The 16,587-nt window shown below is 34.1% G+C and overlaps 1 protein-coding gene across 1 annotated transcript in view; it reads left to right on the top strand.

Moving 5' to 3' along the window:
* Positions 1-16,587, top strand: part of LOC117114361 (endosomal/lysosomal potassium channel TMEM175-like) — a gene marked incomplete in the record, with an annotated part of 34,072 nt that overhangs the window by 10,890 nt on the left and 6,595 nt on the right. The window contains 13 exon segments of the mRNA XM_033258012.1: positions 758-809; positions 1,424-1,459; positions 2,244-2,327; positions 3,001-3,072; positions 3,287-3,379; positions 5,865-5,946; positions 6,395-6,484; positions 7,092-7,146; positions 7,781-7,887; positions 8,453-8,490; positions 8,811-8,855; positions 10,525-10,587; positions 15,325-15,428. Of these exon segments, the coding sequence (XP_033113903.1) occupies positions 758-809; positions 1,424-1,459; positions 2,244-2,327; positions 3,001-3,072; positions 3,287-3,379; positions 5,865-5,946; positions 6,395-6,484; positions 7,092-7,146; positions 7,781-7,887; positions 8,453-8,490; positions 8,811-8,855; positions 10,525-10,587; positions 15,325-15,428 (921 nt within the window).

The raw sequence follows: 16,587 nt of genomic DNA, 5'->3' as shown, positions 1-16,587 counted from the left end.
TATATATATGTATATATATATATATATATATATATGAATATATGTATATGAATATATGTATATATATGTGTATAAATATGTATATATATATATATAATAAAACTGCAGTTGTTAAAATAAACGCCGGACACTTTGACATAATTTCAGACATATATATTTGTTTCGCCTCCACTCAATTTATCTTACATTATATATATGTATATATATATATATATATATATATGAATATATGTATATGAATATATGTATATATATGTGTATAAATATGTATATATATATATATAATAAAACTGCAGTTGTTAAAATAAACGCCGGACACTTTGACATAATTTCAGACATATATATTTATTTAACGAAATTTTCAGCAGCACCTGAAACTTTCCTCAGCGTAAGAATGTCTGAAGTTAATGATGACAGTACAGTAGTCCAATGTAGGGCTTACTGTTGTATAGATTCTTATTTTTTCCCGTTTAATACTTATATTTATACATAAAACATTACCTCAAGACAACATATAGTTTATCTTTTTACGTATATTTTTTCTTATAATTATAAAAACTATTACTTAGGAGATCATGTCCTGTCGTTTAATAAACATATCATTGATAGCACGTGCGTGCGTCGGGTACTAGTGTTGTATCCGCATTGTGACGGCAGAATGCGTCTGAATAGACAGCAAAAAATCTATACACATTATTATATTATCATGTTATTAATATAACGTCTCCTGACATCACATCTTATTCTGGTCTTGTAGAATATTCAGCACAATGAGGAATATTGGCGATACTGTGATTGTTATAAATGTGGTAAGGACCTTCTTTTCCTTTCTTCTAACTAATACATTATATTCCTATATACATACAATACTATGCCTACAATTCTGAGTTCCCATCCTCTGAATTTGGTGTGTCGCTGCAGCCTTATAGAGAGTGCGTTGACCTAAACGCATTTACGCCTACAGAAGCGTTGCTTACGTTTGGTCAACGCGTTGGTTTAATAAATAGCTCTAGTGTGAGCCAAGCCTTAATAATGAACATGCGGGGTGTAAACCTTAAGAATGGACCAATCAGAACGTATTATTTTTGTGGCCGGGAATGCGCACATGTCCCACAAATACTTAAGCTTACGTACGTTAGTGCTGTCGTTTTTTGGGACCGTCGAATGGGGCGCAAGCAAGCAAGTTTCAAGTCTCAAACAAGCCGACCTTGTCAACAGCTTGTCGACAGCTTGTGTATAGACTGTAAATCAAATCTTAAATTAACAAACTTAGCACTACAATTAACACTAAAATAACATTGGCAGCCACGATGTACAATCACGAAATTCCTAAAATAGTGCAGTGTGGGTTAAGTGACTCAAAGTTTGTAATCCCAATCATTAAATTTAATCCACAATTAACCTGTGTTTATATTACTTTCAGATTATGTTACTGATTGTTAGTCTAGTCCCGTTTTTCGTAAGTTTATGGAGTTTTCCAATATTTTTTCATTCTATGTATCGACTAATTGTTGCTTAGTTTTTTCTCTTTGAGATCAAACTCCATCATTTATTCTCCATTAAAATCGCGTAACATAATACTTTTCTGCCTTTGTTACTTTCTGAAAAGATGACTAATTTCATTTTGATACTGATGCTCTTAATCATCGTCGTGACATGTCATCTACTACATGTCGCCTTATTTGATTGGATTTTAGAGGGGTGCCTCGGACTTGGATCACTATGTGGAGAACAAATTATCACGTGATTTCATCAGTCGAGATGTTCATTTCCGAGCATGGAGCTTCTTGAAGACCAACGATTATGATTCATAGGCTAGCTTATTATATCATTAATGATAAGCGTATGTCGTTTTATGCTAGCGAATATCAACATCAACAAGGACCTGGATAAAGCTAAGTACTGCAAGTAAAGATTCGAGTTAATCGTATCAAGACACTGATCAAGGCATTCAAAACGGAAGCCAATTTGCGAACCACGTCAGTTCAATTTTTTTTGGTCTAGTAATCGATCATGGCAGTTGCCGTATTTGCATTCCAAGTTGTAAATACTGTATTTTTGCATAAAATATTAGTATACTTTCGGCCTACGGGACTCCAACAAAGCTGCCAAGGTTATTTCATGCATTCGAAGAATCCGATAAGAGTATCTGATACAAAAAGATCAAATCCCCGAGCTTAACATCTTGCCCATAGAACATTACCATCTTAGAACGCTAAGCCAATCTTAATGTTTTGTTTCAGTCAACACTTCTAGGCGAATTTCCGATGGAACCTTTAGCGATTGTACTCCAAGGAAGCTGTTTCCTAATCATTGTCATCCTTGAGGTGAGTTTAATACAGTGATTTGCGGATTATTATTATGTTTTTGGCCTTTGTTCCGACATTCATGATACATTGTGTGTGTGATAATTTGTCAAAAAAAAAAATGAAAATAAACGAGGCTATACGTGATGGACTGTACACTACAATAACATACAGTTATGTAATTAGTAGTGACTAGTCGAATCATGGTAGAATGTAGGTGGTAAATTTTGATGGAACTGCTATCACAAACCAACCGGCATATTGACGCTTGGTGGCGCTATAGCCGCCTCCTACCTTACTGTTACAGATCCCTCCCTTAAAAAGTGCCTTCTGGTAAGCTATCATGATGTTATAAAACAGCTTTCTCCTTATACTTTGCAGAGTGAAAACAAAACTGTGTTAAAAAACATGGAAAGTTGATTATGTTTGTGTTGAATTGCCATTTTAGTGCATAAGTTTTTTGTTTTTTGTTTTTTTTTGTAGATGTAGATTTGGTTACTGTATTGTCTTTTTGGCTTATTGCCATTTTGTCTGCTTCATTTTAGCATCAAGTGACCTAACTCGCGATAACATTTGTTTCTTATCGACAACAGTGATTACTCATAACAAAACCCTGATTTTAGTACGAAAACATTTTTTTTCATTAATTTAATTTTCTTCATGCGTGGGTTTGTTTATAATTTTATATTTACAGGCACTTATACTCGTTGTAGCTTTCAGTAGGCCTAAAATGATCGAGTCGGAGTTTTTAACGTCCACTGAAAAGGTGAGTTTAAAATACTCAGGAATTCAGTGAAATATCCCTAGATACATATATTATGCATCAAATACGCAGTTCTTCGTTTGTGTATTTGTTTATGTATTGCTAAACATAGAGACGCACTTCATAAAACTTTTGGTAAACTTGGGTGACGGTGAAACCCATGGATGAACCCTTCTCAAAGAAATTAATAAATCTGTTTGTTTCTTCATCCAACTAGCCAACCATTCAAGTAAGATATTGTATTATGTTTACATTGCAAGCAGCGTGTGCTATTCTAGCCATCAGTGTAGCTACCGCATCCCCAGAAACGGTAAGTTTGCGTTTGAAATTTGTATAATAAAGGGTTTAATAGTTGCATAGGGCTATCTGCTGCATTGTATGTAGATTTATTGAAACACAAGCATCCTAGTCCAGTCAATCTACGACCAAAAAAAACTCATCCCGGAACAAATTGAAATAGTAATGAAAATAATTGTTTTCAACTCAGAATTTATTGAGAAATAACATATTAAAAATATATTCAATTTAAGGGGTCAAATTTGACCAAAAATGGCAAATTTTACACGCTTTTACCCTAAAATGAGATTCGAAAATTATCAAAAAAAACTAGAATTTTTTAATGATTTTTTTGACTAAATTTAATAATACATGATATAAGAAGCAAAAGGGAAAGAAAAATGAAAGGATTTGGGATGAATAGGAAAGTAACAGGCCTTGAAATGATTCCTATTACCAAAGCATTGTAATAATAACATTTATTGATAATCATCAAACCAATCATTTGAACTTAATTAATTTTTATTCTTCTCTGTTGTTGTTAAGCGCCTCAAGGTTGTGTCAACGTGAGGCGTTATATAAATCCAGAATTATTATTATTATTATATATTAAATAAATACGAAAAATACTGAGCTATCAACCTTTTCGTCTGATACTTTCTCGAAAACTGACCACATACAAAATATTCAATTTTAATATATGGGCCTAGGTATCATACGAAAGGTATTAAAATTATCCATCGAATGATGTGTATGATGATGTTAATTTGTTGACCCAAATCATACCAAAAAACTTGGCTAAATTTAAAAATCCATGTTTTATTTATAAACAAAATACTAAGGTAAAACACTTTTTGTGTGATACATTGTCGAAAACTGGTGAATTCTCATTACCGGTCCTTGTCTTACACGGAATGGGCTGTTGCCACGCTGAATTTTGGATTGTAGTGCGAAATTTGACCAAAAAACAAATTTTACACGTTTTTACCCAAAAATGGTATTTTGAAGTTAGTCCGTGGAAGAAAAATACTAAGCTCACAAACTTTTCGTATGATAGTTTCACAAAAATTGACCACATGCAAAATAAAACGCAATAAAAATTTCAGACATTATCTATTTTGTATTTCGGAGTTTTAGTATGTCAAAGGTTTTTCTCAAAATCACCGATGCGTGACTGTCGTAAATCAGTGGCGTACGCTAATCTGGGGTCTGTTGCTGGATTACCGTACGCCAGTGATTGCGCGATAATACTGGCGTTCGCTACGCCGCGCACAAGTTCACACCACTCGATTAACGTTACGCTAGCGTAAGTCGTTGTGTCTGAACATAGCCTAAGGCTACGTTCAGACCTGTGAGATACGCCAGGCGTATCTAACGCCAGGCGTACGTTAATCCATGGTGTAACTAGCGAGATGTCCAGACTGGGCGATTAATGAACGCTAGCGTAAGTATTCGCGCGAAATATTCGTATTCGTAATTCGCGCATTTTATTTTCTGTTTACATCTAGGTTTATTTTGATTGGTCAAATCTTGGCTGAGTTCAAAATCACCGATGCGTGACTGTCGTAAATCAGTGGCGTACGCTAATCTGGGGTCTGTTACTGGATTACCGTACGCCAGTGATTGCGCGATAATACTGGCGTTCGCTACGCCGCGCGCAAGTTCACACCACTCGATTAACGTTACGCTAGCGTAAGTCGTTGTGTCTGAACATAGCCTTAACCATAGAGATATAATAATATCTATAGCTCTATGGTCTGAACATAGCCAGCCTCAGCTATAATATATATAAGAATACTAGAGGTATAATAAGAATACTAGAGCGCTAACCGCAATGTATTCGATGTTCGAAATACGCAGAGCTGTGTGTACCATCCAAGATGGCTGTCAAAGATTTAGCCAATCAAATTTCGTTAAGCGCCATCGTTTGCAAATGCGCCCTCAATTTACTCAGAAAGTTCAGTACAGCTCATGTCTGAACGGATCGTCATTAAAACGATCCGTTTCGTGCGCGTCGTTGCGTTCTCCATAGAATCGCGTAGGCCGACGACGGTCGGGCGCAGTGAGTGGCCGACTTTAGTAAAATATTTCTTGGTAGCCAGACATCAAGTCTTACTCGGTTTACCCAATCCCATTAAAATATTACTAGCATCACCACTAACATTATCGTTATTTAATATACAAAAACAAAAACATTGTAATATATACATTGGCTAATATTTCTATGTTTAAATCATTTTAAAAATGTATTATAGGGAAATAAAATGTATTAGCACCGCTATTTATTTTATAGTGGTCTTTAATTGCAGGGGAAAGTGTTCAGTTGGTCCACTAAAAATATAGTCTTTGGTGTATAAATAGAGGGAGTCTTTAATTGGAGGGAACAGACAATGATAAATTATACCGTATGCATTCCAACGGGGCCGCAGAAAAGTAGTCTTTACTTGGAGGTAAAACGGAGACCAGTATATTTATTCATATTTTATATAAACATCACATTTGTTTTTTTTCTTTTTCAGTCATGGGCGTTTCTTGTTCTCATGCTGTTCTGCGGACTGCTCTGTGATATCATCATTGCAATTTGTTCCTGTTTTCGAAGGCGTACGATATCAGTTATAGTATTTGATCGTCCACACACCCCCACGCACCCACAGATTTGTTAATGAAATATTCGTATTATATATTATTATTATTATTATTATTATTATTATTATTATTATTATTATTATTATTATTATTATTGTTATTATTATTATTATTATTGTTATTATTATTATTATTATTATTATTATTGTTATTATTATTATGAATGAACCAGCAACCACGAAAGCCAATCATATTGAATACTGCCCTCATCGACCCACAAGTCGTGAATAATACAATAATATACAGTAGGTCTATAATTATAGGCCTAGGCAAATAATTATCATTATTAACAATTGACGTTTAAGAAAATAGGCCTATAATATTTTATTCTCAAGATGTATAAAAAAACATGATTAATTAATATAATATGTTGATTCAGCTTCCTTTCTTTTGTTATCTTCAGCTAACGGATTTGACCATGCGTACCAATCGTGTATATCATATTTAGTTACTAAACGAATTAGGGAACATCTCCCAAAAGAGCGCGTGCATAGTAAGTAAGATCATTTTTTAAAAATTTATTTATAATAATATGGACCTTTGTCTGAAATCAAAGATTTAATCGAATTTAATTGAATACCAATAACGGTAAATCTTCACATCCAGATTAACTATTTGCATTATACCGCCCTCTTTGGACACGGCGCTAAATTTTGAAATGTTAATATTTGTATCTATTTTTATAAAGCTTACCAATAACCAGGGGTGGATACGAAATTTTTTGTTAGGAGGACAGATGAGGCTGAACATTTCCAATGTTTTGAGCCACTTGTAATGATCTTTTCAGAATTAAAATACTTAAATTTCTTTTAAATTGAATGAAATATCTAAGATTAAATTCAGGTCGAAATATTAAAGGAATGATCCTCTCATAATATATTGCAAGTGAGTAATAAACTAATACTTCGATATGTCTTACTAACAGTTTTAATTTCGGCCTACTTACTGGGCTACTATTTCATAGTGATATAGCCTATTTAGCCCCTCTACATTCGACCCCGATGACACTAATTGTTGCACAAAAATTCAACTGGAATACAAATTAAACAGTTCTGTACTACTGTATGTTGTTTACTACAAAATGTATCGTCTCGTTTTAGATTTTTCTGACGGCGTGTTTGCCATCGTTGCTACGCTCATCATTCTTGACGTCACGTGAGTGTTTCAGTGCATATAAATCACAGCATATCGCATTATATACTTACACATTTATTGTTATTATTATTATTATTATTTTTATCAAAATTGTTGTTGCTGCTGCTGTTGTCGTTCCAGTGGTCATCGGAGCCGGCATCGTCATCAAAAGAACCATCAAGATATTAAATCATCATTATCATTGTCATACCATTATCATTATCATCATTATCAATATAATCATCATAGTCATAGTCATCATCATCAGCAGCAGCAGTATTACAAGAATCATCGGCGCTGGTTCGAGACCCTCCTCGCTTAAAGTTCGGTTGGTAATAAGAACTTAAAGTAGGCTAGTGTGCACATCAAAGAACCATTCGCACCTTTCGGCATAAGGCCAAAAAAAATTGTGTTGGCCACGTTTTGGGAAAATAAAAAAAATGGGTAGGTCGGTAGGAAAAGTTCTTTTTTTCCCTTTTTTTTAAACCAATAATACTGTCGCAAGATAAGCCTATTCCAGTCTTTTTAGCTCATTAAAAATATTTCATTACTGTTTATTGGTCTTGTCGTCATCGTTGTCATCATCATCTTCATCATCATTCTTATCATTATCATATTTGTTGTTATCTTTATTCAATTTCTATTAATTTTGCAGGACCAGTGTTGTGCCTAGCTCTGAGTCATTAACAGCCGACCTGAGGACAACACTCAAGGGCGATTCTGAATTGCTATTATCATATGCTGCAACTTACATAACTATAGGTAAGACAGCTTCATTAATTCAATGTCATCAACACCGTCTTCCTGACCATCATTGAATCACTATAACCAATCATTACCACTTATTTTTAAATAAATTTACTATTTATATATTTATGACGGTGGCACTACAACCTTGGACCAGACACCTAGGGTGATTTGTTCGAGTACATGCATTAGCTTCGCTCGTTCTTCTCAAGAAGTATCACTGTATTAGCTTTTGTAGTGAAAGAAAGAGTAAATGATAGGGGAAGAAATATCGAAAACAAAAATCAAGACGACGAAGACGATAGCAAAGAGTGACAGAACAAAATAAAAAAAAAAAAGAAAGGTTAAAAATAACAAAATTTAATTCGAGTAATATTTAGTTCCCAAGATTATTCAAATATTATTTTGAGAACCATCCCTTATAATTTTTTGGTCGAATAATGGGGCTTTATTAGTTCGTTGTCTGTTCGTTCTTTTTTGTAATTTTGCAACCGGCGCAATGAATTTGAAGGCATGTATGTCTATGTTTGTGTTATTTGGTTAAATTTGTACCGTAGCCTTTGTATTCTTTTTTTTTCAGGGATGATTTGGTATATCCACTACACAATATTTAACCACGCAAGTATATATTAAATTAAATGTGCATAATGTTCTATAGTGAATGTACTCAGTTCTTCACAGATCTTTGATGTGTAAGGCCTATTAAATGTAAAGACGACGCATTAGAATGCCGTAATTAAAATCAATATTAAACGATGCAGCGTCATTACCATCATCATCATAATCATCGTCACTGTCACCGTCATCATGTGTTCATTTGGGACCTTTTGGCTTCTCATCAATACTGTTTGGTTCCTATTTACAGAAATATCATTGCACCATTTCATTATACCTCAAATAAACACCATATCAATGTTTTTCTGGGGTTTTTTTTACAGTTAGTGGTATCGGTCTCTCGTGGAATGAATATCTTTAACAAACTGGTAAGAGAAATAATAATTACATGTTTGTATAATTATGACGGTATGGGATAATAGATATTATTAGGCCTGTTGTTATTGTTATTATTATCATGAATGTCACCTTCATCATCATCTTCATCAACATCTGTTCATCATCATTGTTATTAAATTAATATTTAAATTATTGTGATAATATGGTGGTGATACCACGATCAATATCGTCGTAAAATATTTTAATGTCAATAACGACTGAAAATATTAAATCGCGTCTAATTTATAACTATTTCTATAACTAATATGAAAATTGTTAATTTGTTTAATAAACAAAAGAACACAAAGATTGGTAGAGAGTATAACGGAAGGCAGTGTATACAAAAATCATAATAATTTCTTATAAATATAAACTAGCGTAGTTGATATTGGTGCTGGTTTGGAATTCGATGTGTTGATGTTTTAAACCTGAATAAATAAATAAATGAATAAATAAAAATAGAAGGCTAACACACAAAAAGAAGAAAAGGTAATAAAAAGACGACCTAAAATGGTACAAAGACTTTGATTGATTAGTGTATCGATTGATCTTTGGTAAATTCCTCCGGTGCAGATTCTCGTAACCTTCAGACTAAAGTAAACTATTTATTTATTTTTACAACAAAGGCGTTAAGTACGGAAATCTTACCTGTCATTTGTTAATGCAAGGAATGTCTAATTTCGATATTGGTATGTATAGATCCTGTCGTGGGAGACCTGTAGTGTACTGGTCATAGCAACAAGTTTATTAATAAGCGTGGGAATAGCTCTGTGCACCAATAGAAAGAAGGCTTTGTTTTGGTTCGTTTATTATCGCCAAAAAACAAGATTGATGATTGGTCGATATATGACAGTACCTGACATTTTATTCAATACTTATTAATTGTCGCGCTCATGAGTATAATTGATAAGCCAGGTTTTGTCATTATAGGCCTATACATGCCAACAATTTCAATTCAATTCGTCCTTGATAAGTACAATAGAGATGTATTGCAATGTGTAAAAGATGCTTGTCTTCCGATCCCAGGGCCCTGGGTTCAAATTTTCTGACAGCACTGGAATTTCTCACGACCTAAAAATTCTGCACTTTCTAAACTTTTACAAATTTACATCATTGCAAATCATTATTTTCATTTATTTAGAGGGATCTGAATATCAGCGTACCTCCTAGGATATGTGGGTCACCTTCTAGAAATATGGTATAAAAATATGCAGCCCTTATATAGATTAAATGCCTATATGTATATAGGTACTGACAAAGGAATGGCTGTGTAAAACCATATCTATCCCCGGTTCGTCATATCCTCGCTTTCGGTATTCGTGCTTTCAGCAGCAGCCTGTTTAAAACTTGATAACGAATTATACGAATTGAGAGCGCACGGCAGACAGTCTTGTCTGAGCGCTTGAAAAGAAACAGGACTTGCGAATTATGGTATCTCCTGCATACTTTGACAGTCCAGTTAATGATATCATTTTTATATCATGGATTTACTCTGAGTTTGAATGGGGATCGATTGCGAAAGTCTTATGACTTCAGGTTATGCTCAATTTAACTCATTTAAACACTATAATTGTCAAATATTGCTTTAACATTTTAATCTAGCAAATTCATCAATATAATTTTGTACCAATTTTTGTTTATGTTTTATTATATTTTCAGACCTTGTTGTGCGTTGGGATGTACCCGTTCAACTTTAAGCTCGTCTCTCTTTATAGACATAGTGTAAGTTATTTTGCTTTCAATTTACCAGAACCCCTATGGAAACAAGCTTCCGAGCTTACAGGGTCATTCTCTTGCTCTCAATTTTTTTCTTTTCTGTAACTGAATTTGTATTTTGTAATGTGGTTACAATCCCTATGACGCAATTTCCATCGTGTGTTATTGTGAACAAGACTACAGTGATAGTCGAAATCTTAAAACGTAAGTTCTTTTGTTTTCTGCTTTATCCAGAGATATAAACTATTAATTGATATTTATTATTATTATTATTATTAGTCTTATTATTATTATTATTATTAGGCCTATTATTATTATTATTATTATTATTATTATTATTATTATTATTATTATTATTATTATTCGTTATTGCCATATTGAGTTGTCCTAAACAAGAAATTGGCATTAAAACATGTTCTATGACCCAAATCATTGAACTTTCATTCCTTTTCTTTTGTATTTTCAGACATTTGGAAGAAATGAAAACGTAGAGATGTGTATAAGAGACAGATATAATTCCCAATAATGTCATGATGTCGGCTAACCCTACGATGGAAATACGGCACTCAACATTTTAACGTATTATTTTTGTTCATAGTATAAAGAAACTCGTTAACAAATTTTTTGGGTATTTCCCGTTCAAATATCCATTCGCTTCAATAACTATTATTGTATTGGCATTCCTAGAATGCATGCTTCAGAGGGCGCACTATAAGCTGGCAATTTGAATGATAGCAAACATGATGTTTAATGTAGGCGTAGGGCTACTTATCGTCTTTGAAGTGTTTATACATTTTCACCTCACAAATAAGCCACAGAAATCCTGGATGTGTTTAAACTATGGAGCGAAGGACATGTCCTACCGATGTTGCCCTACATTTACTTTTGCACGTCACTGTGCTATATTAATCAAACAATTTCATAAACCATATTAATATCATCATCGTTAGGTCCTTGCCATTCTTTGTAATATAGGCCCTATTCAAAGATTTGTGATTCACTGGAGTTGGGCCAATTAGAGCTTACGTTTGCGATAAAACTATGGTGCGCAAAGTTGCGTAAACCATTCGAAAAACGCCGATTGCGCAAAATTAGTTCCTGCATTATATCCGTTAATTGTATAGGTGTGAAGGTATTTTATTCAGCACCCTGACTTGACATTTTACTGATATTGAAAGTAATGTGATCGATTTTGTTAACAATACCAACTTAATTTTCTGCATTCCTACCATTGCTCGATACCTACAAGATACTTTATGTAAACGTTTTCAAAACAGAAACTTTAAATTCCAGTTGATAGAAAATTGGTAGGCCTACTATGGGTTTTAATAAACTACCTTGCGGATTGAAGCTTATTAGAAATACGCATGCGTGTAATCCAGAATCGCGTATTTAGCTCATTATAAATCTCATTTGCATTCTAAGTATTGTATTGACAATCGATGTGGAATGTTCAATCCCCTTGTGTACATAGAACATCATTTACTTACATTCCAAAGGTGAATTAAATAGAATTAAAACACATTGTCCGTTGAATATACATCCGTAGCTGCTATACCCCCACGCGTGGCTTATATGAAATAACTAAAGCAAATGAGAGTATTGTGTGGTGTCGAACTGAATAGTCCTCGCTACTATACCAAACTTTTGACAAAAAGACTGCGGCGGCAGGGTCATATGAATATAGGCTTAATACTTTTCTTATTTTCCGAGCTATTCCGTAGACGCTATACCCCCACGCGTGGCTTATATGCAATCACTAAAGCAGATGAGAGTATTGTGCAGTGCCGGGCTGAATAGCCCTAAGTCCTACTATACTAACATTTTGACAAAAAGACTGCGGTGGTAGTGTCATATGGTTCTAGGCCTATACTGTACTTTTCTTATTTTCTGAGATATCCAAGGTTGAAACCATCTATTTTTCGTAGAATAAAACCACATACTATTTTTAACTATTTTTAAATTGTTGAAACTGTACAATCATTTAAGTCACAATAGTGCACCTTTAATGCCGTATTTGATTTGCAGTGGGACTATCAATTGGGAAAAATGCAGACATATATTAATATTAGGCTAAAAAAAAACCGCAGGTACATAATTAGTAGCCCAATGAGATACATTTAATGATTCTCAACGAGAATGGAAGAGAAAAACATGAAACGATCAGGATCTATATAGACATGCATTTTCTAACGTTAAAAGTAACGCCTAACTATTTCCACATACGAATATTTCAAATTAATGTTAATCGCCAATTATTTCGGTGTTTAGCTAAGAATTAATATATCCGTTACCTTTTGTTGTTATTTTCCGGTGCGGTGGGTTAGTAGGGTGGAGGAGTTAACTTTCTCTATAATTTCCTTATTAGAAATTTAATTATAACCAGTTTGGCTAATATTATTTTAGGCGATGTAGGTTACTATAGTGGGATTGAAACTTATAGCATGTAATCGGTTATATCAACGTTTCATCACATAGACTTTCAAAAGTGATCCCATATAATTGGCTTAGATTTTTTTTTTAAAGTGATCGCTGCTTTTTATCCGTGAAATAGTTTGTTTATTGAGGAAATTGCATACGTTCATCCGAATTAATGTTGTTGTTATATGCTCCGAGACATAAGCGTTAATTTAGGACTGATTGTATTTCCTTCGGTGGATTTATCCAATGGGATTTGTTATTGTCCCCTTTGAATAACGCTGAAATTTAGACACAAGGATTTAGCTAAAATGCTAACACATCGCATGGAGTAAGAAACATTTTGAACTCCTGACTAAAATTCGTCATCGGGAACATTACACAAGTTGAATATTTCCCTAATTGAAAGTTAATCTGGGCTGAACTTTTTTTTGTTTACTTTTTTCAGCTTATCTCCTAGTAAAGTAGATTAATTGTACCATGGAGGAAATCTTAATATATTTCCTCCATGATTGTACGATGATTAAAACTGTGAGTAGCCTATATTCTGTAGGTCTCTGTAGTCTAACGGCATGATATTCGCCTTGACAGCGAGAGGAAGTTGCAGGCTCAAATTCCCCCAGGTACACTTTAAAGTTCCTTTATTTCAGTTGAATGAAACAAACAGCGCATTGGCTGAGTGGTTAGTAGGGGCGCTGCAACCTTACTTCAGTCATAATATCGGCGCTGGGTTCTGGTGGTACAAGTCTTTTCAGGTAAGGTCTATAAACCGTAGGCCCAGTGTACCGTAGACAATGGCTCGTGTGCACTATAAAGAACCCAGTACATCATTCGAGACAAGTAGGTGGATACCCCGGTGTACTTGATCAGACAGCTCCTGTTTGCTTCTACCGGGTTACCGGGTAGCACAGACACGAAGGGACCCTTAGGAGCGAAGAAAGAGTTCCTGTCCGCATATCAAGCGCGCTGAGCATCATATGTTAGGTGGATATGGCGCTATATAAAACTACACTATTATTATTATTAATTAGCAGCAGACGTATATATAGAAACAAATAGATAAATAATTACAGTGCTGAAATAGGAACAAGTTGTAATAATCGTATCAATCGTAGCTCATCATCGCAGTAAATTTAGCGAAAAAAATGATTTTTTTTTTTTTTTTTTTTTTTTTTTTTTTTTAATGATTTTTTTTTTTTTTTTTTTTTTTTTTTTTACATTTTTTTTTCATTGACTTATATAACCTCCTTTAAAGAATTGAGGTATTAGGGTATTTAAAAATAAATGCTCTCCGCCGGGATAATAAAACAGATTATAGAGTCCCAGTAGTTTATTGAATTTTAATTTGGGGATTTCCAGAAAATGTATCTGTAGTGCTTTTGCATGTACCGACTGCGATTTTTTTCCGTACGAAGCATTTGCATGACACTCCACTCGGGTCGCGTACCGACTACACAAGGACAAGTTTAGAATAATTGATGGAACGCCAAAAGAGCAATAATTAAACACACACAACTCGAATTTAAAACACTCTAGGTGTTCAAACACACTCGGTAACTGAAATCCACTAAATATATTTCGCAAATGTATAGTATTAGAATAAACCTTCCCCTTTAGCGTTCCATAGTAATCGAGCGGTGAATTTAATTGTTAGCGTTCTTAACAACAGCTTAATACAGGAAATGCCGAAAGTATTCACTCAACTTTAGGTAGTTAAACAAGAGGTTGTGGGATTGGACAATGGTGGGCTTGTTGGTTTTCTATAGGCTGCATTCTTTGGCGGGCAGGAGCTTATGTGTACATGATTTATATCGAAGTTTAAGTGTTTCAGTTGATTGGCTGTGAACCGTACACCATTTGAAACTTTCCTGTTTTATCTTTAAAAAATACCTTCATTATTATTATTATTACATATCATCATCACCATCGTTGTCATAGTTATAGTTGTCGTTACTGCTATTATTGGTAATCGGAATTGACTATAGGTTGAAACCACATTTACATTTACTTCAAACTCTAACGTCAATTACCTGTTAGTTTATGGAAACCAATAAATTCCTCACAGTTATTATTGTTGCCGCTGCAGCCGTCGTTATTATTATTATTATTATTAGGCCTATTATTATTATTATTATTAGGCCTATTATTATTATTATTATTAGGCCTATTATTATTATTATTATTATTATTATTATTATTATTATTATTATTATTATTATTATTCGTTATTGCCATATTGAGTTGTCCTAAACAAGAAATTGGCATTAAAACATGTTCTATGACCCAAATCATTGAACTTTCATTCCTTTTCTTTTGTATTTTCAGACATTTGGAAGAAATGAAAACGTAGCTGTTCAAATAAGCTGTGCTCTACTGTTCCTATCAACGGTGTCGCTGCTATGTACCTGGGGAGTAGCACATGTGAACGGGTACACGCAAAAAAAAAAACCCATTTCACTACCATTGGTTTAGTTCTCATTGATTCACCAATTATAAATATAAAAGATGATGATATATATGATGTAACTAAAGATGATGATAAATATTGGAGAAATTCCCTCCGGCCTGAGAGGGTTAGCACCAGGAAAGGCCCCGCCTTGGGTTACAGGCACTTTTTACTTTATTTATATTTTATCATTTATTTATTGATTGTCTCCTCGCTTCCGGTGAGACTCCATCTGCTGCAAAAGCTCGGGCCGAAGCATTCAGCTATGAAGCTGTCTCTTATACACATCTAGATGTGTATAAGAGACAGGTGTAATAGTTTTCGGAGTCGGTGCTTAACTAACTGTACAGGTGAAATATTTTTTAATGTGCTGTTTAACATCATGTTGTAAACCCATCCAAAAACATATATTTCTCAACAATGATATCGTCCTATCAATTAACATCTCGACAAGATTTGATTGACAGATAAACCGACTAATCTGCGAGCGTCATTTAGTCACGTGATCAAAACCTTTTCTCAGACATTTTAATTTCCTTAGACAGCTGGTTGTCTACGTTAAACATACGTGAGCCTAGCCTAAGCCTTGATGTCTATGCTTGGTTATACTGTAGATACCCAGAGTTACGCGAGCAGTGCGCGTCATTGACTTGGCCTTTGCCGACAACAAGGTTGACTGAATGCGGCTTTTTCCTCTTCCTTTGGAAGCGAAATACAGAGGCTTTTACGAGAATTTTCCCGCCATGTTCCATGAAATAGATCAACAATATGAATATATGATTCATTTGCAAAATACAGAGGCTTTTACGAGAATTTCCCCACCATGTTCCATGAAATAAATTAACACTATGAATATATGATTCATTTGCCTACCCTGAATTCTCTTTCTTAAGCCGAACCTTCAAGGTGTGTCAAAAGGACTTGTGATTTATCTTTGCCAACCATTTTGTAATATGTACAATATTCTTCAAACTCTTTTATAAATTCTACTAGGAAAACATCACTAGCCCATTGAGGACAACCACTAAATTTCGAGAGCTTTATCTTAGGGAGTGATTTAGTACCAGAAGACCTGTCTCTTATACACATCTAGATGTGTATAAGAGACAGGAGTAATATTGGATATTAATCGTGTGTTTTAT

The sequence above is a fragment of the Anneissia japonica genome, unplaced genomic scaffold, assembly GCF_011630105.1.
Source record: "Anneissia japonica isolate Jap-2015-1 unplaced genomic scaffold, ASM1163010v1 scaffold1231_len1163931_cov198, whole genome shotgun sequence".
In the NCBI taxonomy this organism is placed as follows: Eukaryota; Metazoa; Echinodermata; class Crinoidea; order Comatulida; family Comatulidae; genus Anneissia; species Anneissia japonica.
The sequence above is the reverse complement of the archived record's forward strand: the minus strand, read 5'-3'. Positions and strand labels throughout refer to the sequence as shown.